The following is a 25,156-nucleotide window of genomic DNA, read 5'->3' on the forward strand; positions in this document are numbered from 1 at the left end:
GACCTCACTTTTTACTTCCTGAGTACGCTGTAAAAATTTCAGCTCGATATCTTTTTTCGTTTTTGAGTTATCGTGTCCACAGACGGACGGATGGACAACCGGAAATGGACTAATTAGGTGATTTTATGAACACCTATGACAAAATTTTTTTTCTAGCATCATTATTTTTAAGCGTTACAAACTTGGGACTAAACTTAATATACTATGAATATTTTTCATATATACATTGTGTCATCAATTATTTCAATTACGATGTTTTTAATTTTTCACATACGTGAATAGTGTGATCGATAATCGTTCGATATAATAAATACATACAATGTATAAATCAATTAAACAAAAATGTTAAAATTTTAGATATTTTATAATTAAATATATTTAAACATAAACAAATAAATGAATCAATAATTTATTATTAAAAATTAAAATGTTTAATCGAAATATATTTTGTTTATAAAATGATAGAGACAGTCTGTATAGTTAATGATGATACAATATAGCTAAATATGTGAATCTACTCTACTCTAAATTGATTATACACGCGCTACAAATTCTAAAGCGTAGGCATCGATCACATTATACACTTGTAGGCAAAGAAAAACCGTGGATTATCTAAAATGAAAATATCTAGAAATGTTTTAGGTAGGTATTAATCAAAGGTCAATAGTCAAAATTATGATTTTAAACAAAATAGCTTTTACAACAAAAAATTTCTTATTTCAAAGTGGTCTAAAATAATTTTCAGAATTCTTATTCCTTCGATTAATATCTGGGGAATATAGCGATGAAAATTGCGTAAAAATTCGGAACCAATCGGACTTGGAAAAATCTTGCTCGCCGACTTTGAAAACGTTTTACACTTAATTTTTTTTTATACGTTTATTTTCGTTAATATTTCTCGGATCAACTTGAAATTTTCAGAGAATATACTTAAATATATGTACTTATATACATCCGGAAATGGAAAAAAATCGATTCTTTGAAATTTTAATTGGAAATAACCCTTTAACGAATAATTTGCGAACTGCGCAAGTTGCTCCTTAAAGAGGATATCTTAAAAAAGGTCAATCTTAGATGATGGGAGGAACGTAATTGTAATACTAGAAGACAGATAAGGTCTGAGTACAATCAAGGGCCTCTATTGGGAAAGTTGTTGCGGCTATTACAGGACACTGGTTGGGAGGCAGGCATGCTAAATGTCTGGGCCTGGCAGTGTATCACGGCTACTGCAGGAGGTCTCACAGTGGTGAGGAGGTGGAGATAATGTCTCATCTTCTCTGTCAATGCCCAGCTCTTGTCATGAGAAGATGGACTTACTTGAGCCAGCCTCTCTTTCACGACCTCTCCGATCTAAAACAGCTTCAAATGGTTCATGGAGTAGTGGCCGGAGATGAGCTAACCCTTTTTCGGCATCACCGCGGACCGTATGGTCTAAGTGTGCCCCACCCCAGGACAACCACTCTAACCTAACCTAACCTACTCATCGGATATTCTAGCTTAAAAAAAATCTAAATGAACAGTGGACATGATGATTTAAGGACCCAGTTTGGTTGTTCGTGAGTGTATGCCACACACGCTTGTGCATTTTAAAGCGTAGGTATATCATATTATTATTAAACTACATAAATACATTGTCGCAAATGACGTCAGCATCTATGTCTGATTTCCATTTAGAATCAAGAGACAAAATACGTTATTTCATTATTTTCTGTAAGAATAATTTTAACACGCAGTTGAAAAATGATTAATTAATCGACAATTTATATAGATTGGGAATATATTTACACTTTGATTGAGTGCCAATGTCCAATTTTTCAGAACACAATATTGCTTTGCTTTGATACAAAAATTGACAAAGACAATAAAACTGACTTTGATTGTTTATTTCTCCTAAACCGTACACAAAATCGAATTTCACAAAAGATCTATAAAAAGATGATTAATTGATAAATAAAATTAACAAATTTTGTTGGGTCTTTTTCATTTTATCGGTAACGAAATACCTTAAATCTTTTATATAAAACTAGCTGTGAACTACCCGCTTTGCTGGGCAACATCCCCACTTGCACCCCTCCCTCCACATTTCCTTCCGTGGGATAACAGTTTTGTAATGTACACGTCATGCTCTTATATTTGATACCCCACTTTGGTATATTTGTAAATATTCGATAATTCCTTCCCACTTTCTCGCTACCCCTTTCTACCCTCCGAAGGTTAAAAGTAGATAAAAACAATATATCATTGAAGCTGGTTGTATATCGTGTCAATATTTGAGCTTAATCGATGCACAACTTCTTTAGTTTTTGAAGCATATCCCTTTCAACCCCTATTTCAACCCCTTACTCCACTATAATATGGATGTATTATACATAAAAACCTTCCTCTTGAATCACTCTATCTATTAAAAAAAACCGCATCAAAATCCGTTGCGTAGTTTCAAAGATTTAAGCATACAAAGGGACATAGGGACAGAGAAAGCGACTTTGTTTTATACTATGTATTGATGTTAGAATTGAAGTTTAAAATCATTGATAAATTCTTTAAAAAGACAAAATTAGTTGATAATAAAGCAACTTTACATGATTACAATTGTAAATCCATATATAAATGATGATTTATTTTTCATGTATTTACATTACACCAAGTATTATTGTTATTATTGTTGTTTATGTTATAAATAAGTGAGTTGTAGACAGGTGATCTAATATTATTCCACCATGATCTGATTGAGAACGTAAACATACACAATTTTATTTACGCATTACATAAATTATTGTATTTTTGTTACCAGTTGGTACAAAATAACTGTCCATCTCTAAATTAATTGCGCATCATAATGATCTCTAAAATTGAACCGTTTAGACAAGCAATGATTATTTCATCAATTTTTTTGAAGTCTATTTTTCGGATTAAAAATACGGCAGTTGTCTGATGTTGGATTTGCGATATTTCTCATAAAAATGTCAAACTAGACTTGATACTATGACAGAATTTGAAAGGGAAATTGATAGAAAAACGAAAAAGTTATTAAGCAATCAAAGATTGTTGTCTCATCTCTTTTTAACAAAAAGTTTATTCGGTGATAACGGTCAATGGCATCACTAAACTAAATCATCCTCGTTCTATAGGGCCCGACTGTTGCTATGTAAACTACTGGCCTTGTTTCTTGTCAGATTTTATTTAACACAATCGAGTTTTTGATTTTTTTTTTTTTCAATTATTTATTTTATTAGTGAAAGTTCTCAACAGTTGTTGTTGTTTTTTTTTTGAACCACCTGGTATTTAATACCTAAGTATTCTATTGTGAATTTTAAATGGATGACGTGTTGACGCATTGAGGACATTTGTTTCAAAAAAAGGAAACAACGCAAAATAACAGATAAAAAATTTGTTTTGTACATTTTATTGATAGTTTTTAACAAATACTACACTCCTAGACAATGAAACTGGACCATTAAATGTATTATTTAGTTGCAGTCAAATTAATATTTTTTATATGTAATATATTGTGGGAAGTAAAATTCGTAAAAAAAAAGTACCTCGAATAATCCTAAAAGGAAATGACTATAGTTTAAACTTGAAAATTTTAAAATGTTTTTTTATTCAAGAGTTAAAAAGTCGTAATGATCTCAGCTTAAAATTGTTTTTCCACATAACTACCGTGTTTTGATGAAATGGTGCATTTTTAAAGAGGTTTTTCTATTTCAGACTATATTTTTGTATTATACAAAAAAATATATCGTAAAAAATAAAAAGGATATACACTCTTTTATAAAAACACGTTTATTTCTCTCAATTTCTGGATAATCTCGAAAACTTTTTTCCCTCAAATAACAACCAATTTTTCTAATTTGAAAAGAACCACGCAAACATTTTATGGGAATTGGCGTTTAGTTAAATTGTCTTCGAGGTGCCCAGAGCTAACGAAGGGAGGACGTCCAAGGACGAAATATGTTAGATATTCTCGTAAAACTCGAAACGAGGTGTATACTGCCCACCCTGGGCATCAGGTACCTTAGGGGCCATTTTGTTAGTGATATTCGAGCCCCGGTAACGAGTTTCAACGAAATATGTAACATTTTCTCATAAAACTCCAAGAGGCGAGATGTATATTGCCTGCCGTGGGCACTAGATACCCCGGGGACCATTTTTGTTGGTATATTCGGGTTCAGCTGCCCCAAAAACCCTCGTATAACAAAAGTAAAGTCATTTCCATCGATATTTAGTTTTCAATTTTCCCAGTTTTTCATTTCTCCCTCATCACTCTGGTTTTCAAAGTTTGTAGATTGACAAATCAAATGCAAAAACCGCATTACGATCCGTCTTACTGATAACAAAATGTTGACAGTTGACCCGTTTTTATTGCTTTATTTCTTTGCCTAGGGATAAAATGCCTAGACAATTCATCTGGGGCACATTTCCCATAAGGTTTGCGTCGCCTTTCGATAGGTCTTAGACAATTCGTCGTCTTTCATGGTCTTAGACGATTTTGATTAATTTATTGAAACGATTTCCTTGTCCATGACTATATATTTAAAATCTAAATACGTACCACATATAAATTGTAAATAGAAATATATTTTCATTAAATATAAATTGTACTATGATGACTATGAGAATGACTCAATAATAATAAAAACTAATAGCTAACAAAACTATCAAAGTCTGTCTAGATCTATCTGACTAACAAACTAACTAACTAACATAACTATTATAAATAAATATATATATATATATTTATGTGTGTCTGTATTTGATAATATCTTTGTTTGTAATATTATTATTATTATTACTTTTAAAAACACCCACTCGTACGTCATCAGTTTCCGTTTACAACGCTTTTATTTTTTTTTATTTCAATATAAAATAAAATATTCATTCATAAATTTTATTAAAACTTTTTATTTGTTTGAAAATCACTGTCACATCAATTTAAAATCAACTATATACAGCTACAGTCGAAACTCAAACAAAATGGTTTTTTTTATTTAAACAAGTGAAAATTAATAATTGACTGAGTTAATTGTTGAAATACCATGTATAGACAATGTTGAAAGTCAGTGCTTGCATTAAGTAAGGATGTTTGTTTGTTTTTTGCGGGCTTGTTACGCTTTCACGCAAAAACTAGTAAATGGATTTTGATGAAACTATACAATAATATAGCTCATACATCAGACTAACACGTGAGCTATAAATTATCAAGAAAACAAATTCATTACGCCATCTACGAGCTTCATTTTGAACCTTAAGATTTCTCTAAAATTTTGAACGATATACAATTTATGGCCATCTGTTCTGATACACTCAGTGAATCAAGATAATATAACATATAAAAAAAAATTGAATTCTGTACATATATTTTACCTGTGTAAAATAATCTTCACTCCTATTTCGAGTGTTATGCAAGGGAGGTGGAGGCTATAACGCGGTGATTTTTTCTTTTTAAGCCCAGCGAAACGGGCGTGTAGATAGTTTTTAATAAATTATAGAAGTTTAAGAAACAAATAAATTTATGACGGTCTTTAAAAACTTAACTGTAATTTTACTTACAAATTTTCATCAATATTTTGTAGTTTTGGAGAAAATCGACACAAAAATTTGGTTCTAATTTGCTCCTTCACGGGAAAACAATGAAAGTTACGAAAAAATGTTTCAAACAAAAGTTGTTAAATTTTTTACTATCTCTAACGTTTTACAAGACGGGTCGCATGGACACATGACCCAATTAACCTACCAAAAACCAAAATTTTGTTCGTATCATCAATATTTCTATTTCTAAGCGTTACAAACTTGGAACTAAAATTGGTATACCTTGATATGCATTTCATATATTCAGGGTATAATAATAATCCGTTTAATCATCTTTTATAATGGCATATAATAATCATAGTCTAGGATCAGACATGATATTTGATAATCATTTCAGAATGGCGGTTAAGAACGACTATTGTCAAGGTCGTGTTTCATAATGTAAGAGTTGACAGCTTCACGAAATAGTTTTTTATTTTTGTGATACCAAAACTTTTGAGTGTAAATTAATGACTATTTAATACGTTTTCTGAATAAATTCAGTCGATTCTTTGTACGGTTTACGAGAAATTCATTATTTAAAACAAGCCCTTTGTACATAGTGGTTTCCATGATGGAGAAGTCGTAATAAATGTTAATTCAACAATCTCATTGTGTAAGAATTAATTCTCAATGTCGGAATTAAATTTATTAAAATTCTCTGTAATTTCCAGTTTTTCTAAAATGATTAATCAAGTACTACGTCTGATTCTAGACCAATGCAATAGAATTGTGTAATTTGTTTGTACCAGTGTACCACGCCATTACCATATGTGCAAGTATATTCGAATTCAACAAAAATTGAACGAATTTATTACAAATTGAAAAATACTCCTGTCATAAATAGTGTACAAAAATTGAACGGATAATTCATTATAAGATAGTTTATCTATTTTTAAATAAAACTTATCATTTTCCCAATGAAAAATTGTGACATATTTTCGAATTATTCGACCTTCGTCGAAACTATTTTGGCTACAAAAATTATAAAATTATCTCTACTGGCATTACATACATTTGTAGAGAAAAATCGTTGAAAGTCTTGAAATATCGTAACTTGTAAGATGAAAAACTAAAAAACTTTTCTTTAAAAAAAAAATTGAAATTACAGCGCTCTATAATTTAGTATATGTCTATCATTAATATATGTCTGTGACAACATCTGAAACAAAATAGGTTATATACGAAGTATGACATATAAAAAAATGCTTATTCATTTGTAATTAGTTCCAAATTCGATTAAAGAACTTTAAAGAAAATTGATTCCATATTTTTTAAAGGTAATTCATATTTTTGTATAATTTTTATCCATTTTTAATATTTGATATTAATAAAAGATATTCGATTTTATTTTTTTTGTTTAAATACCAAAAAGTTAACACAATTATGTAACCATGATAATCGTGAAAATCGCATTTCAATAATTTGGGATAATCAGGGAATTTTTTTAAGGTGTTTCGATACCAAAACGGAAGTGCTGCAAAAAAATTGAAATTTTATATGTCAATTAATGAGTATTTAATACACTTTCTGTATAAATTTGATTCTCTGTACGATTTACAAGAAATTAATTAACAGCCCTTATGAGGAAATCGTAATAACTGTTAGTTTTTTAGTCAATAAGTGCTTTTAAAAATGTTTTACCATTTTCATAAAAAAACTTTTATAAATATTAAAGTTTTAAGCTTTAAAATCATATCAAAATTAAAAACGATGCATAAAAATTAAAAACTTTTTTTGGTAAAAGCTTTGATAGTTAATTTCTCTTAATCCGTACAGAAAATTGATATGAATTTTACAGAAAAGGCATATAAAAAGATGATTCAATGATAAATTAAATTTCAAAACTTTGGTATCATTTTCAATTTAAGGTATCAAAATATCTTGAAAGAGTTGAAACGAAAATGATAACAAAAATTTAAAATTGTGTTTATCAATTAATCATCCTTGTATAGATAGGTCTTTTGTGAAAAATTCATTACAATTCTCTGGATGAGAAATGTGTCCTTTTTTGGTAAGAAAATTGTCTTTGATTGTTAATTTCTTCTAAACCGTTCAGAGAATCGATATGAATTTTTCTCAAAAGACGTAAAAAAGGATGATTGATAATTAAGCATAATTTAATTTTTTTTATTTCTAAATATCTTAGATACGCTGGAGTTAAAAAGTTGCGAATAACAAATCAATGCTAATATAAAATGATTTTATTTGATTAAGAGTGTATTATTACATGGTCTGTTTATACAATAATATTGTTATTTGTCGCGTCCGTGTCCCTCCCTTCTATATCCCTGCTCCCCTTACTCCTTGCTAAACTCCTCTCAGATATAACTAGTTAGTCCCACATATTTATCTCGCATTGGATTATTATATTAATGTATTATACAAATCTTATATATTTATTACTCTAGCAAGTTTTTTTCTGTCCTAACCTTACCTTCCTTATTCCTTTTATCAAATTCCATGATTCACTTCTTATTTTCAAGCTTATTAACCGACTTCAAACAAAAAAGGAGGAGGTTATCAATTCGTCTGTATCTTTTTTTTTATGTTTGTTACCTCAGAACTTTTGAATGGGTGAACCGATTTTGATGATTCTTTATCTATTTAAAAGCTGATGCTTACCGTGTGGTCCCATTTCATTTTGGTCAAGTTCTGAAAACGGCATCCATGAGAAAACCAAAAATGCCTTAAATTTTAATTAATTTAATTTAAGAACTTTTGATTTTTTTTCACCAATTTACTACGAAATTTATTATTTGTTGTTTTTAACCACGGGTACAGGGTTACGATAACTACGGGAGCGACGTTTCTTCACGAGTCGTGCTAGTTATTGTTAATATTATGAATGGAGAATAAATAATAATATCAAGAGCTAAAATTAACTAATAAATAACATAAACAACATTAAACTATCAGGCTATAGTGAACAAAAACCTACTCAAAGCCACTTCCTTTTATAGTATTTTTAGTACGAGAGCCATGGATATCCGTCTACGTATTATAATGTAATCTAATGTATGTTTATGTTAGTTATAAACAGATCCATTCATCACCATTCATTATACTGCGTCATTTATTATGTACACTGTGTCCCATTTTTATATAAAATATATATCAAAGATATTCGCACTGTGCGTGAGTTTTTTTGGAGACGTTTCCATGGTAACGATACACTACTTTAATTATAGAATTGTATGGATGCGTATATAATTGTATGGATTGCATTTATGACTTACATCGAAAATTTTATATTATTATCTCACAAATTTAAATAAATAATTATGATAATTTACATTTGAAAAATAATATTTGTGCAATTTGATTTCTTATTTTCACAATTTATTAATGTATTAAGTTTAATTAATTAGTGTTTTTCAATAATTTTAATTTGACATTTTCTATAACATTAACATGTAAAGAATTGCAAATTAGTCATGACAGGGTCCTTTAACTCCAAAATTTTTCACTGGAAGCGCTAGCATCGATTTTATTGTCTCTACCATGACTACGCACACAACGAATACTAAGTTTAATCCCAAGTTTGCAACGCTTCGAAAGGTCCATAAAAATTTTACTTTTGTTTTCAAAAGTGCATGAAATTTCCACAAAATTTAATGAAACTAATTTTTGTTTTTTTCTTTACTTGCAGAACATGTATGGCCGGTTGAAGTAATGGAACGTGGTTTGGGTTCACAAAGTAAGATTCGTGGAGCATATCGATTATGTTTAACGGATCAAAAATTAAGTTTGGTACCGAATGGTAATTCTAAGTTGAACACTTTAGAATTTTCATTAATGGGTATTCGACGTTGTGGCGCTTCAAACAATTTCCTGTATATTGAAGTAAGTTGATTTTTTTCACTTCTAGTACAAATATTTTATTAAAAAATTTTCCATAAGTTCCAAATTTTGTTAGTATGTAAAATTTCCTCTCTGTTTTGGTTGAAATTCATTTTCCAGTGTAATTATTGACCCAAAAAATTCTTCAGGCGATTTTCTAAGATAATGATTCAAATCGTAAACCTGAGCAATTTATTCAATCAATTTCTCAGAAACTTTCAAATTCATTCAGAGCAAGTTATTCAATCAATTTTTCAGATACTGTCAAAAATCTCGTTCATTTCATAATCGAATTCCTAGTTTCTGAAATATTACCCAAACAAAGTCTCATATGTAGTGCTATTTCTTGAATCAATTTCTAAAGCTTGAAACGTACCTACCTTTTTATGTTAAAAAAAAATCTCAAGGTGATATGTCTCATTAAGCTTTTTTAAGCTCTAGTTAAAACAACTACGTAGCTAAAATATTTACGTATTTTAAAAACGATAAAGCTATCGTTACATAATTTTAAAAAAATATTTTTCTATTTTACAAAAACAAATTAAATAGGTCGGTAAACAAATTAAGTAACAATTTCTTGTTGTTGCTGTTTTTTTTTTTTAAATATTCGATAAAGAACCAATTATAATCCTCACTTAAATACATACCTATTTTTTAATTTATTTACTAGTTCAATGAAAGAATTTGTGTCTAATTGCAAAATACAAACACGAAGAAATTAAAAAAAATAATAATAAAAACAAAACAATTTTTATAAATGAAATGTTTATAATTTATAATAATAATAATTAAACTGTTATTATTATTAATATTTGTTATTATTTTTATTTATTTATTTACTCATTTTTTTTATATATTCTTTTTTTTTTAGGTGGGCCGATCTAGTGTAACGGGTGAAGGCGATATTTACATGGCCACAACAGATCCCGTCATTGCTTGTAATATGCGCGACATTATCTTACAGTTAGTATATATATTTTACTTTATATCTTATATCTTGGTATTTATTTTACTGTGTGTTTGAAAAGTGTGTTCACTATTACCTTAAGGTGATTCATTGTAAACCTACCTAGTATTGTTAACAAATTTTGGTTTATTGCACGGTACATACATATTAACCAAATATGTGCTTTGTAGTCAAATGATGTGTTATTTTTAGCTTTACAATGATGATTATAAATTTGATATATCGCTCTTCAATCATCAATATTCTAACTATAGTCGTTTCTGTTCGTCAAATGATGGATCTTCGATGAAGTCATAATTCAATTAAAATTTGTTATATCATCGTCAACCTTATATTTTTAGGGTAATTTTTATAAACTACAAGATTGTCTAAATATTTTAGATAGTTTTTTTATCACACTCTCTAGATTTTTTGATACAGAAATATCCAATTGAAAAGGATAACCTTATATGATTCATCATTTTATCAGCCAACTTTGAACGATAAAATAAGAATAAAAAGCCCGGTGATCTTGGAATTTTTGTCATTTTTGGAAAGTTTGTTAATCAAAAAAAGTATTTATAAAGTTTTATTGAAATCCTTGGTATTATTCAATCCTTGCATATCCCCTTAAGGATGTATGACCATAACAACAATGTTTGATTTAAAGGTTCAAAATTTTTTTATATAGTTAGACTTTTACTCAAAAAATTTCAACTTAGTTCGGGTGAAGTTCCAAAAAAAATGAGAAGGGTCACCAATGCTTACTAAAAAAATGTGAAATAGATCATTTATTATGTACGGCCATGATATTCTGATTTTCTAGAAATGTTTCAAAGTATGAGTTGGGATCTTCAAATTAAAGAAAAGTCCTCTATGTATACATATTTTATAGTTATGTAAAATTTAAATTTGTATCTGGTTTGGTAACTTTTCAAACACACAGTAAATATGTTTTTGAACGTTTAAGTTACTTAAGTTAAGCTATGTGTTGTTTACTAGTGTTTTTAATTGTGTATAATAATGTGTTGTTGTAGTTCTTTTAGTTAGAATTTTTAATACTTGGTGGTATTAAAGTTGCTTAAAGAGTAGTGACTATGGAGAACTAACTGCCTTCTGCTTACTTAGGCTGAGTAGTGAGTAGTGACTTAGCTACTCTGTCTCATTCATTGTGAATGTAGTATATTTTATTATACATATTATTGAATCATATTCATTCTTTCATGATTATGTAATTTCCTTAAAAGAATTTTTATTACAATACTCACACATTTTATTACTTTTATTTCACAAATAAATACTCTATTTCATTTCAAAAATTGATCTAATCATTTTTTACAAAAGAACTTTGCGCTAATTAGCTGAAATGTAGGAAATTTTGGTCTAGATAGAGACGAATCGTAAAATTAGTCGAATTTTGGCATAAAAACTTATTACATATTTATTTCAAATAATAGTCTATTTGATTTCCAAATTTGTCAACTACAATTGAGAATAAAAACTTTGGCAGGAATTTTTGATCTAGAAGGTGGAATAAATCAAAAAATTTTGGCTCAAAAATAGTCAATCAATTCAATAATATTTTGGCATAAACAATTATTACTTTTATTTTCAATAATACTCTATTTCATTTCAAAATTTGTCCATTATTTTTGAAAAACGTGAATTTTTTCTTTAGAAAGGGACAAATCATAAATAATGGCTCAAAATTTTCATAAAGTCAATAGTATTTTCCATGATCGGTGGGGGGAGGTCTCCCTGATTTTCAGTCCTCGGTATGCTCATGGACACAGCGTGTTTTTTTTACATTCGCCTCAAAATACCCCGAAAAAATATTTCCTATTCCATAATTTTTTTATTTAAAAATAAAATCGCTCCCACAGTCATGAGCGTACCAAAAAGGGACATGGTTGGGCAGCTATCCCATCCTGGAACTCAACTTTTCATAGATGCATTAGCCTCTCGCTTAGATTCATTACTAAACGGATGTATTCTGTCATACTACATATATGTATGTGCCTAGATGGTACAAACACACATGGTATAACAATTTAAATGTTTTTTGTTTTTTTAGACAGAATTTAGACGTATTTTAAACAAAATTTAAAAATAAAAATATTAAAATAAAAGTTGTTTGATTTATTTGATATAAATGGCATAGAGTATAAATGTAAAAATCTATAAATAACTCATAGTTGTTTGTGTGTGAATTAACCTTGTGATTAAAAAAAATTACTGTAATTTCTATTACTTCATTCTTATAGTATTTTTTTTTATTTTTATATTTCATACTCTCTTAATGAACAAATAACTATCATATAAATGATCAGGACTGGATTCAGTATCCAATGGTCCTCTCTGGATAATTAAACTTGTATCCTTCAATGGTTGTAACTTTTATTATCGTTCTTGTTGGAAAACAACAAGGCGTATATACAGGGTGTCTAGCTAAGTTGGCTACATATGGATAACTTTTTATACCATGTATATGACATATACCAAGGTATACTAAGTTTAATCCCAAGTTTGTAACGCTTAAAAATATTGATGCTATGTACAAAATTTTGATATAGGTGTTTATAAAATCATCTAATTAGTCCATTTCCGGTTGTCTGTCTGTCGTCTGTCCGTCTGTCATCACGATTACTCAAAAACGAAAAGAAATATCAGTTTTTTTAAGACGTAAAAAGTGAGGTTAAGTTCATAAATGAGCAACATAGGTCAATTGGGTCTTGGGCCCGTATGACCCATCTTGTAAACCGTTAGAGATAGAACAAAAGTTTAAATGTAAAAAATGTTTCTTATAAAAAAATTAACAACTTTTGCTTAAAACATTTTTTCGTAAACATCACTGTTTACCCGTGAGGGCGCAAATTAGGCATTAATTGTATAGTATGTATTATATAAATGGTATATGTATGTGCAATGTTATATAGTAATCAACACTATTTATGCATGGTATTTCAACAATTATTTTAGTCAATTGTTTGTTTTCACTTGTTTTAAGGAACGTCCTTAAAAATATTAAATCCAACCCTGATCATTATTTACTTTAAAAACACTACTTATTAAATATGTACAAAAAAAAAAGTTTAAAAATAAAAACGCAATTGAATATTTTGATTTCTAAAAAATAATTTTTTACTACAGCTTTAATAGTTTTACCTTTGGAGTATTCTCAAGTTCATAAAAAAATAATAATAATAATAAAAGACTACTAAAGACTAATTTTAATTTTTTTGATGTGAACATTACTGTACTTAAAACCTACATAACTTTTTTTAGCAATAATAATAATTATTGTGCAACAAAATATTTTGTTTAAATACTTCCTCTGTATAACTGCGTAGTTTGTAACAAGTGAAATTTACCAAAGTTAAAAAAAACCCCCGACAAATGCGATTTATTCCTTGTAAACTGATTTTTGGAAACTTTGCTATAAAATGTTCTCAATCAAGTCGGTTCGACCGTTTAGGGGCTGCGATGTCACTGAGAAACACACAGACGCACAGATAAACACTTTAAACTTATAAGACTCCTTCTTAAATCAATATCAAAGTGATGGTCAAGGATATCAGATGAGATGAAAAGGATACTTAGAGAGCTATCATTTTTTGGGATAAATTTTTGGAAATATTTTAATTAAAATTGAAATATTTGAGTTGACCTTGTTCTTTTGAATTACTTAATTATTTGACCATTTCACTTTTCGAAATGAGTGGACCCAGGTTTATTTGACCATTCATTTCCATAGTAATTATTTATATGTTAAAATTATACGTCATGTTCAGTTTTCCAAACTGAATCGATTTTGAAGATCATCGACTATTTTAGGTTTTTCGGGTACAAAACTCATAGCTCGCACTTGAAACATATCTAACAAGACTTTCCATTAGAGTCCCCCTTTTCTTAAAGCCTTTTCCAAACTGAGACGATTATTTATCTCACAGTTTAAATTTGTCACCATCATAACTTGAAATATTTCTTCTATATATATGGAGGTGATTTGAGTATTTTAAAACAAAATATTTGGATAATAATAATTGATTTCACTCACGAAATAATATTTTTTTAATTGACCGAATAATTATTAATTATATTTATTTGGCATTTTTCCTTGTTTTGTTGAATAATTCAAGAGTGTGCAATAATAAAGATTATGTATTCTGCTTTAAAAAAAAATGTCCAATGACCGTGCTCTACCAAAAATACGATTTCCCCTGATATTACCCGCATAGGTGTATCGAGAAGATATCTACCCTCTCGAGATACTGTGGATTTATGAAATTTTTAGACCAAACATTTCTGATTTCCTCTTTTTAGATCAAAGATTTCGTTTTCCCCTGAGTAAACCTTGAGTAAAAATTCAGATACGTTCATGTATATGGAATAAGAAACGGGTTGGAGTGGGAGGATCTAGTTATTGATATTCTTGATTCTAATATTATTTTAATTCTTTTTACAGAGCAATGTCGAACAGTAAAAAAGATGATTTCGATGCAAAACAACGTAAACGTTCCAATTCTGACACGGATTCCGGTAAACCAGTTACATCACGACGTCCATATAAATTTGCTGAATCATCTGGTAATGGTAAGTTTTATCAAGACCATTTTTTCTTTTTATTATTTAATATTCTTATCATAATCATTTTAAAATGAAATATTAAGTATATCAAGAATTAAAAAGGTAATTTGATTCTCTTTTGTCTCATTAAAAATTATTTACTAAAGTATCCCCTCGTGTGTGCCAAACTGCCAATATCAACTCCAGACAGTCACGTTAATGTTTACGTCATCAAAAAATAAAAAAGACTTTTTTGAATAAGTGATATTTTATATTGTCTATGTCTGTTGCTACTTGATACAGAGAATTTTTGAAATATTGAAGGTAACATTGGTAACCATTATGTATACGGAAAAGGTAGTCAATCGAGAAAATTTACCTCGACTTTTAAAATGTTCCCAATTCATATATCATTGTATTTTTCTGATATTTTCGGGCATATGAGTGCCACGGCTGGTGAGAATGAATCGTAGAATGATAAAGACCTTACACAACAAAAATCCTGATAACTTTTTATAAGATATGTTTTTGTGATTCTTAAAAAATCCTTATCCTTGATACAGCAGTAAGTTTAACTTTCACTGCATGTGATTCTGTTCACGAAATGATCCCTATTACAAACGAAAACATAGACGTATCACCCATGCAAAAAAAACTTAGTTCATCGTTAAATAACTACACGTTTTCGAGTTAAAATATAAAAATCCATATCCTTGATACAGCAGTAAATTTTACTTTCACTGCATGTGATTCTGTTCACGAAATGATCCCTATTACAAACGAAAACATAGACGTATCACCCATGCATAAAAAAACTTAGTTCATCGTTAAATAACTACATGTTTTCGAGTTAAAATATAATGAATACCTTCAATATTTGACAAACTCTTTGTATTTCGTAGAGCTGATAATGCGGTAAGTATTTGTTGCAATTATTGCATAAAATTGATGATAAACAACGATCTTGAAAATATTATTTATTATACCAACGGATAAAATTTGTCGTTTGATACAAGGAAGGATATCTAGGTGTACCTCACCCCGTCCCGCTGCTTCTCGTGCAATATGATCTCTGTCTGTTTATGGATGTTTATTTAACATTGATTTTGATGCAATTTTTTTAACGATTAGGTGTTTCCAGGAAATATTTCATTAAATTCTAGGCTATCCTGCAATACAAACTAGATTATCTCTTTACAGAATAATTATGTAAAACTTTTAATTTTTTGAAAAAACTATTCGAAAATTATCGAAAACAAGCGATTTTCTGTTGAATTTTCGCAATTAGAAATTATAGTTACATTTTTTGCCCAAACAAATGAAAAAATCGAGTTAGGTTGGTACACCAAGATAAACTACTTTGGATAAATTAATTGGAGTATTTAGTAATGAAACCATCTCAGAAATATTCGAACTTGTTTTTGATTTGAGCATTTTTTATAAACCACGAATCCCAAAAAGAATTATTTTTCGAAGATGGTCTTGTACTAAACGCTTCAATAGAAATCTCAAAATTTTTCATAAATTGGCGAAACACATTCATTTCAGTCTACAATTTTATTTCGAGTATCGTGTTTATTTCAAAATTGATACAGTATTATACTTTCTTTAATATAATATAATAATGGGATTTAACCTTCTCTCCCAAAGCCACCACCACCCCCCACCCCTTATTAAAGAACACATAAAATAAAATTAAAACAATTTCTTCATGGCACCAAATCATTAGCACAGGCTACACACAGCTCATGCATACAATACACAAATAGAGAAGCACATACGGGTGCATCCATTCCGAAAAAAATTCAAATTCCAGGCGGAAATCTTGTTCAATTTTTATTTAAATCAATTTTCTTTACCAAATCTCCATTTTTTTTACCAAGTAATCTAAAAGGTCTCTTGAAAAATATTGATGCCACGAACAAAATTTTGATATATTCATAAAATCTCGTAATTAGTCTATTTTCGGTTGTCCGTCCGTCTGTTTGTTCGCCTGACAACAAGCTAACTCAGAAACGAAAAAAGGTATCAAGCTGAAATTTTTATAACGTGCTTAGTATGTAAAAAGTGAGGTCAAGTTCGTAAATGAGTCCGTAGGACTCATTTTGTGAACCGTTAGAGATAGAAGAAAAATTTAAATATAAAAAATGTTTTTTATAAAAAAGTAAACAAATTGATTTTAAAAAAATTAGGATCTGATTTCCACCTGACAAAATCTTGATTAAGGGACATATGCAAATGAAATTAAAAATTTTCCGTATGTGCAGCTCCTAAAAAACAAACACTATACCAAACATAAACGAATCATCTAGTACACTATATTGTAATATTAGTGTGTCTTGTTTCGTCTTCTGTCTAGACGTTGAATCGCCTACGTATTACATTTTTAACTTTGTAGACACCATTTTTGAAATATTATTATCATCATTTTTACTACCAACTTAACTAACTTAAAATAACTAAACTCACACACACATATATGTATACATTAAACACACATATTATGCCAACATAAAATGTATTATGTTGTTGTTATGCCTTTTTGTGTTGTGTGGTATGAATGTGCCTGCTTGGCTGGCTGACTGGCTATTAGAATATTAAGCAAGGAGCCTGTCTTGACAGTAAAACTCCACTTACACCGATTTCAAAATTTCGCATATGAATTAATACTCTTTTAACGATAGGTACAAGATGTACTAGGTGTGTTAGAATTTATCCGGGTAGAAATATTTTTAATTATATTATATATTTATGTCCAATGATCCCGAGGGGGACGTAGGGCCTCAACAAATGCTCGCCAACGAACTTGATTCTGTGCCATGGACTTGACTTCTCCTCAGGATTTGCCTTCTTCAGTAATTTCTTGCTCCAGGGTTCTTCGCCATTTATGACGACGTCGGCCCACCCTTCTTTTTCCTTGGGAGTTCCAGTCAAGTGCTTCTTTGGCAATGCTGTTGTTTAGCCTGAGTGTGTGACCAATCCAACCATATTTGCGTTGCTTGATTTTTAATAATTACAAGTATTTTGTAATTTCATGGAAATTAATATAAAAGGAAACCTTTTTAGTGTAAATTTAATCAATTTTCATGAAAATTTGGTGTGACCGCTGTTATCGTGGCAGAAAGGTCTGTCACACCGATTTTAAATATACAAAGGCAATAAAATTTCACCTTTATCGCGGAATTACTTTTTTTGTTGTTCGATTTTGAGTTCTACTTTTGAAATATCTCAACGTGACAGCTCAAAACTTTACAAAAATATCTGTCAAAATAGTATTGGCCTAACGTTAAATAGTATTGATTAATATTCCACATTTTGAAATCCGTGTAAGTGCAGTTTTACTGGCACAGGCTCCAAGACTATATTACCAACATAAAAATAAAATATTGTTTTATCATTATCATTAGCATCGTTTCATCATCAGCACACGATCGCATTTCATATAAATATTTTGTCTCCGTTAGCATTTTATTTATACAGGTCACATATAACGAAGTAAATAGTACAGGGTTATTTAGCGAATTTTAATCAATTTCCCCGAATAGAAAAATATGAGGGTGTCTTCATCTTAAATGCGACCTGCAATTTTTTGATGAGGAAAAAAAACTTGAGTCTTAATAACTTAATAGTTTAATGTTTTTCGAATTGTATAACTTTTTTTCGACGACCTTCTCAAAGTTTTTAGACGACTTTGACCTTGATTTTTCGAGATCCTCACACTTTCTCCCTATGTACAAAAATTACTGATTATACAATGTGTTCAAAAATTTAAAGAAAATCATTTTTATAGTTACCTTTCAAAAATGTGACATTGAAAGCAATTAGGAAAAATTATTATTTGAGTATTAACTTTTAGCCGTTTTAACATCATTTTGTTAAACTCTTTTTAAATAACTTAGTTTATGGTTTACTAATAATTTCAAAAGGAAAATATTTCTTTTATTTAAAAAACTGTTTTCGAGACACAGAAGATATTTAAACGTTCTTTGTACAAACCAAATTGACATAATTTGTTGTTTATTTCATATCAATTGGAAATTAACATATTCAACTTATATGAAAAAAACAATCGATTATATTATTTATTATATAACTGAATATCTATCTGCTTAACATAAATTTCCATTTTCCGTATTTTTTGTTGAATAAATAATTAACCAACGTGGCATTTATTAAAATATCTTTATTTGCTTATCATGTTTATATATTTGCTTTTGCTGCTGGCCACACAATTATATATACACGGTGTCTAGTTAAGTTGGCTACATATGGAAAAATTTTTTAATTATAAGGTTTACGATAACAAAATTTATTCTTTATAAAAAGCTAATCTTTAAGGATGTATGAGCATGACAACAATGTTTGATTTAAAGGCTCAAAATTTGTTTGTAGGTAGTCTTTTACTCAAAGAATATGTGGTTAAATTTTCAGCTTAGGTATCCGTGCAAATTTTTAAGAAAAAAGTCATTAAAAATCGATATAAAATACATTGGCTCTTATGGAGAAATCTCAAAAAACGACATATTTTGGAAGTTTTTGATAATTTTCATTTGGAATGAATGAAAACAAATTTAAAAAAAACTTTTTAATAGAAAGTAAACATATTAGCAATGAATTAGAAAAGAAAAAAACTAAGTGTCACCGTCCATATAAGGGATGTAAGAGCAGGGTAGATTAAGGGTTGAAATTATTTTTATCTTATTTTCAACTTTGATGATGAATTTTGTTATAACTTCATGAATGTAGACGAAAAGTAAGAATAAAATTTTTCGATATGTGTCTTGGTTTTTGAAATATCGAAAGCTAAATAATTAAACCAAATTTTCAATTTTGGATATTTTGAAAATTAAGCCAGATATCGAAAAATTTTATTCTTACTTTTCATCTTATATCGTCAAGTAATAATATAAATTTATCATCAAAATTGAAAATATCTATTTTTAAATTTGTGCCCCCACTACCATGCTCATACATCCTTAACATTGCTATCGAACTTTCTCAATTTGTGACATCCTGTATATTCGATGTGAAAAATGATTAGCTGAATGTAAATATTTTTGAAAATAAAGCTTTTTATAAAGAATAAATTTTTTTCGTAAACCTTATAATAAAAAAGTTTTCCATATGTAGCCAACTTAGCTGGAACACCCTGTATAAAAAGAAACAAAACATGAATATTATGTCCATTTAAATGACTCGCCTGTCCGCCCGATTTATATGTGTTGCCGCCTTTTATGTTTTTCTAATATAATTTATGTTATTTGTGACAATTTATTAAAAGGCTTTACGAAGAAAAACCAGTTTTGAACTAAATCCTGTTTGCAAAGCGGGAAGTATCACAAAAAACCAGGATATACACAGGTTTTTGGAAGTCCTTTTCATGAATTGTCAAAAATGCTTTTTATGTTTATTTTTTTTTATGTTTTTTTTTTGTTTTGGGGTTTCTGTATGGTATGTGTTTTTTTTTTGTTTTCTTGTTTCACAGTTTACAGTGTTGATCGGTCACCTTTGCCACCTTTAGCTGCTGTTACACCATCCGCTGCTGTTGTACAGTGGTGTGCACTGCAACGTGCAGCCGCGCAACGACGTCATTCTGTATCAGGTCAGCCATCATAACATAAGTCTCATCAATTTACCCAAACAAAATAATTTCAAAATTTTGACACACAAAATGAAGCAAAGAAAATATTTCACACCTTTTCGCTTATTCGCCTCACAACTATATCCTCTTGTTTTTCTTACCTCAAACCTCAATATCATTCCTCGCAACTCCTTGAATAGCAACAAAACTGCAAAAATTTTTTTTTAATCTAACAAGCAATTTTAGCGTCCTACTAATTTTTGCGACACTCACAAGATGGCGGTGCATCCGACTGCGAACCAATACCGTAGCGTTTACACTGGCTGAGCGCATCTAGGGCTTTTTTTACTTCAGGTACCTTATAATTCCTCCGGGAGAGGGTCGTATGTTTTTAGGAATGTTTAGATACATCTCTTAGCGCTATCGTAGAAGGATAGGAACCTCAGACGGTCTCGATAAACAGACCTGAGTTTCGCTTAAAGATTCGAAGTAAATTTTGCATCTCAAAAGTTTTCCAGGAGTTCAAAAATTTTGTTAAACGTTTGGATATCGCCCTGACACCTTTTTCTATGGAAGGCGTTTAATAACAAAATTAAAAAAGGGAAAAGATCAAATTGAAGAAACACAATTTACAAAAAGGTAGATAAACTCATGGGGAAATCGAACAACTTTTTGAATGCAATTTTCTATTTAAAAACAATAAACAGTGTTGTAATATGAGTCAATGTCGTCTGTCTCCTATGAATCGTTGGCGACTCCAGACGACAACTTGAAGCAATCCATAATACACAACAAACTACTAAACTAACTTACAAAAAAAAAATAATAATAATAATCTGGCTCCCTGGCATTTAGTCAACAATGATGACACAAAAGGAATGCTTTAATGTTCCGGTCTAGTTCTGTAGTTCATAACAAAATATACATAGACACTAGTATCACAAATATATCACTACCAACGAAAAGCACGTTGAAAATTCAACAATACACTTTTCACATTTTCATTAGTTTTCCAATTTACAATTTAGAAACTTAAAGTTTAGATTTAAATTTTATCTTGGATCTCTATTTTTAGACCCGGTAAAATCCGTCATTGAGCATGATTAATTTTCGCATACAAAATTTTTGTTGAATCCCGTTTAAAACATGCTCCTGAACGTTAAAATACAGGTTTCCGGTGGGTAACCCGGTAAGATATTGTTTAAACCAACTCATTTAAAAAAAAAAAAAGTAATATTGACCAAATTGCTTGCGAAAATTTTTTCATATAATTGGAGTTAAAATTTTAAAGCTTAGGTACTCAGCAAAATCCTGCAAAAATTAAAGAACCCGCTTGGTTGTTAAATATTAAGAGAGCGCGCGAAAAACCATCCAAAAATAACGATTTTCTTTTTTGTACATGTTAGATTGAATTTTCACCAATCGACTCAAAATAAAGTCAAATTAACAGAAAAATTCAAAAATTTCATTTTCCATAACACAAATCCCCCCGGAAAAACGGTTTTTCTGAGAGGTGCATGGTACGTTGGACAGAGAATATTGAATAAAATTGTATAAATAACAATAATAATAATATGATTTGAACGTAGGTACAATGGTCCCTCGAAATCTATATTTAAAATTTTATAATTATAAATTGTTGTTTTAATTTGTCTTCTTTATATAAAGAGACTTTTTTTTTTTGATTTGCTAAATTCCTTCCTTCCTCCTTTGATTAAGAGGACTTTTATCCAATTATCTGGAATATATAATTTAATGTTTTTTTTTTCGCTTTGACCATCTCAAATATGTTTTTTACTTTTCCCGACTTGATGAAGTAAGTAAACGATAAATTTTTTCGTTTATTTTGACTTCCTGTTTTTTGGTCAGTTTCTGCTTTGTTTATTATGGAAGATATTTTACCAAGTTTTCAAAATTCAGAAAAATTAGTAGTAATTTAAAAAAACCCTTCTAATTTGTACAGCAATTTCTGGTTACCTAAATTGTTTTCTCTTCAGTCACCACAATTATTTGGAAAAAATTGATTTTCTCCTTTTTAAAATGCGGTGAAAATAATTCTTAACGTATTTCCATATCTGTACTCAGTTTCATACTTTTAGATTACATGCATGTATTAAAAGTTGCCTATATACAAATATTAAAAATAATTTTATTTTCACTTTCTAAATTTTCTAAATTCGATAGAAATTTTATATTATTTACATATCGCCGGTATTAGATTAAGGAACTAAGGAAAATTGAATTTTTCATTAGATTCAGCCTCGATTATTTAAATAATTTTATTTCATTATTAATTAAATGTGAATTTATAACACATGTGATGATTTCAATGCCAAATTCTTTTTATTCAAGTTATTTGATCTTTCAACATTTTCGATTGGATTTTATTTTGACTCTTTCAAAATATTTTTTTAAGCTTAACCTTTCTACCGATTTGTTTCCAGATTATTCGAGATGCTCGCTACTTGCTTCTTGCCTTTACACTTAAGTTCGATTACTTTCTATTCATTCTAAGACGGTGCATTCTTTTTGTTGCATTTTCGTGTTAATTATAAGACCTGCTCTACCCAAACAAGAGACCCAGAAACTCTTTAAATTAAAACATAGTTACACCCCTGAATTTTAGAAATTTTCTATGATTGTTTAAATTCTACTTATTAGACGCTATTCGATCCCGAATCTTACATCCTTCAAAGCTTTAATCAATTTATAATTTCCTTGAAATAATTTTCCTTTATTCTCATCCAATTTTCTTGTTTTCCTTACCATGTGGTTGTTTTTGTGTTGATGAAAATCCAGAACTGGTTGCTTTTTAAAGCTTTTTTTTCAAATGTTTCTTAAATGTTGAATGTTGATTGTAAATATAAAGCACATTAATAAAACTAACCTTAAAATTGACAATTAAAAGGTTTTCCATTTAAAATGATAGAACTTTTCCATTTAAAATGATAGAACTTTAAACAACTTTTGTTTGAGATATTATAAATGAGATATTAAATTATATCGAATGCTACATCCTGGAATCTGAGAGAGTACATATACATTAAGCAATGTGTATAAGAAAGATACTATTATATGTTTGCTTGTACTGTCTGTCTGGAGAGTGGTAGTAGAGACCAAATACATTAGTCAGTTATAGCTACACACATACAAGCAAATATATAATAAGTATCTTTCTTATACACATTGCCTAATGTATATATACTCTTTCATACTTATTGATGTAGCATTTATTTTACATTAAAGAGTGTTTTATGGTAATTTGAGTGATAACACCAGTCAAATGTAACCTACAGCTTTGCGAAAAATACAATTTTTGATTTCCCGACTATTTTTGATTTCTCTGCTATTTTTAATGGGCACTGAATCAAATCTCATGTTTTAACATTGTTCGCATGAGTTGATTTAAAATTTCTATCATTTTAAATGGAAAACCTTTTAATAATTTAATGCATATTTATGTAAAATATAAACATAATTCAAATTAATTTTAATTCCGTATTTATTTTAAAATAATGGTCATTGACTGACCTTACTTTTGTTTCTCTGTGTATTAACATGGTCTAGTAAATTGATCAATTTTATTATTTTCATGTCAAAACATAAAACGTAAAACGCACTTTTGTTTTAAAATTCAAATTTATTCAGAATATTTTTAATTAGGAATCAAAAATATTGTGTCAATTTTATTAAGTTCCATGCGTTTTGATCAATCATAACTTTCAAGTAGTGGACTAAATTTTAGGGAAAAAGCTTTAATTATTATAAATCTGGGGGAATTTTTTTTTAGAAAAATACGTTTAAAGCATCTATCTAAACAATGTACAGAGTGGGCGATTATTATGAAACAGTTTAAATTAGAAAGTTGATTCTCATAAAAAACTAACAATTTTTGTTTGAAACATTTTTTCGAAAAACGTTAGCTTTCGGAGGAAAAGCGACTTAAAAATGTCATTTTTGCATTGTATCGAAAGAAAATACGCTAATTACGGGAAAATGTTACGGAAAAAAGTTGTCAAGGGCAATAAAGAACATAATCTTTATAATAATAAACTTAAAAAGTATTTTCTTTCGATTAAATGCAATATTGACATATTTTTAAGTCATATTTCTTCCGAAAGCTAAAGTTTTTCGAAAAAATGTTTGATCAAAAATTGTTCGTTTTGTTTATGAAGATCAACTTTCTAATTTAAAGTGTTATTCTATCTCTTACCGCTTAGGATCCGAAGAACTATGTCCAATCTGATGTCAAAACATAATGTCTCCCCATCAAACTCTGCAAGTTTTGATTGGTTTACTACAAAACGAGTTATTTCGATGTATAGATTAAAATGACTCACCCTGTATATACGATTTCGGGCTACCCCATTGAACGGATGATAATCTCTTCTAAATTCACGATTTCGTATGGGATTTTGAGTAACACCAGTGAAAGTATGCGACCAATTTTCGAGTAAACCTGATTTTTGTAATTTTTGGGTCAAAATTATCTTATAAACTGTAGTTCATCAAATTCTAAAGATTTTTTGTTCACACCTTTAGAAAATTAAGAAAAATTTTTTCTCTGATTTTGATAAAACTCAAAAGGCTCGTTTACCGATTTGACAATCTAAAATTGGCGAATAATTCTCGATTTTTCAGAAACAAATCAT

The 25,156-nt window shown here is 29.1% G+C and overlaps 1 protein-coding gene across 7 annotated transcripts in view; it reads left to right on the forward strand.

Moving 5' to 3' along the window:
* LOC123301551 (insulin receptor substrate 1) overlaps positions 1-25,156 on the forward strand; it is a 97,485-nt gene that overhangs the window by 67,023 nt on the left and 5,306 nt on the right. For 4 of the 7 annotated variants that reach the window (XM_044884339.1, XM_044884340.1, XM_044884346.1 and 1 more), the window contains exons 2-5: positions 9,221-9,414; positions 10,283-10,374; positions 14,823-14,950; positions 20,409-20,525. In XM_044884339.1, the coding sequence (XP_044740274.1) occupies positions 9,221-9,414; positions 10,283-10,374; positions 14,823-14,950; positions 20,409-20,525 (531 nt within the window). The remainder of the gene's footprint in view (positions 1-9,220; positions 9,415-10,282; positions 10,375-14,822; positions 14,951-20,408; positions 20,526-25,156) is intronic. The other 3 variants (XM_044884342.1, XM_044884343.1, XM_044884344.1) reach the window with 1 other exon arrangement.

The sequence above is a fragment of the Chrysoperla carnea genome, chromosome 5 (genome assembly GCF_905475395.1).
Source record: "Chrysoperla carnea chromosome 5, inChrCarn1.1, whole genome shotgun sequence".
NCBI classification, from domain to species: domain Eukaryota; kingdom Metazoa; phylum Arthropoda; class Insecta; order Neuroptera; family Chrysopidae; genus Chrysoperla; species Chrysoperla carnea.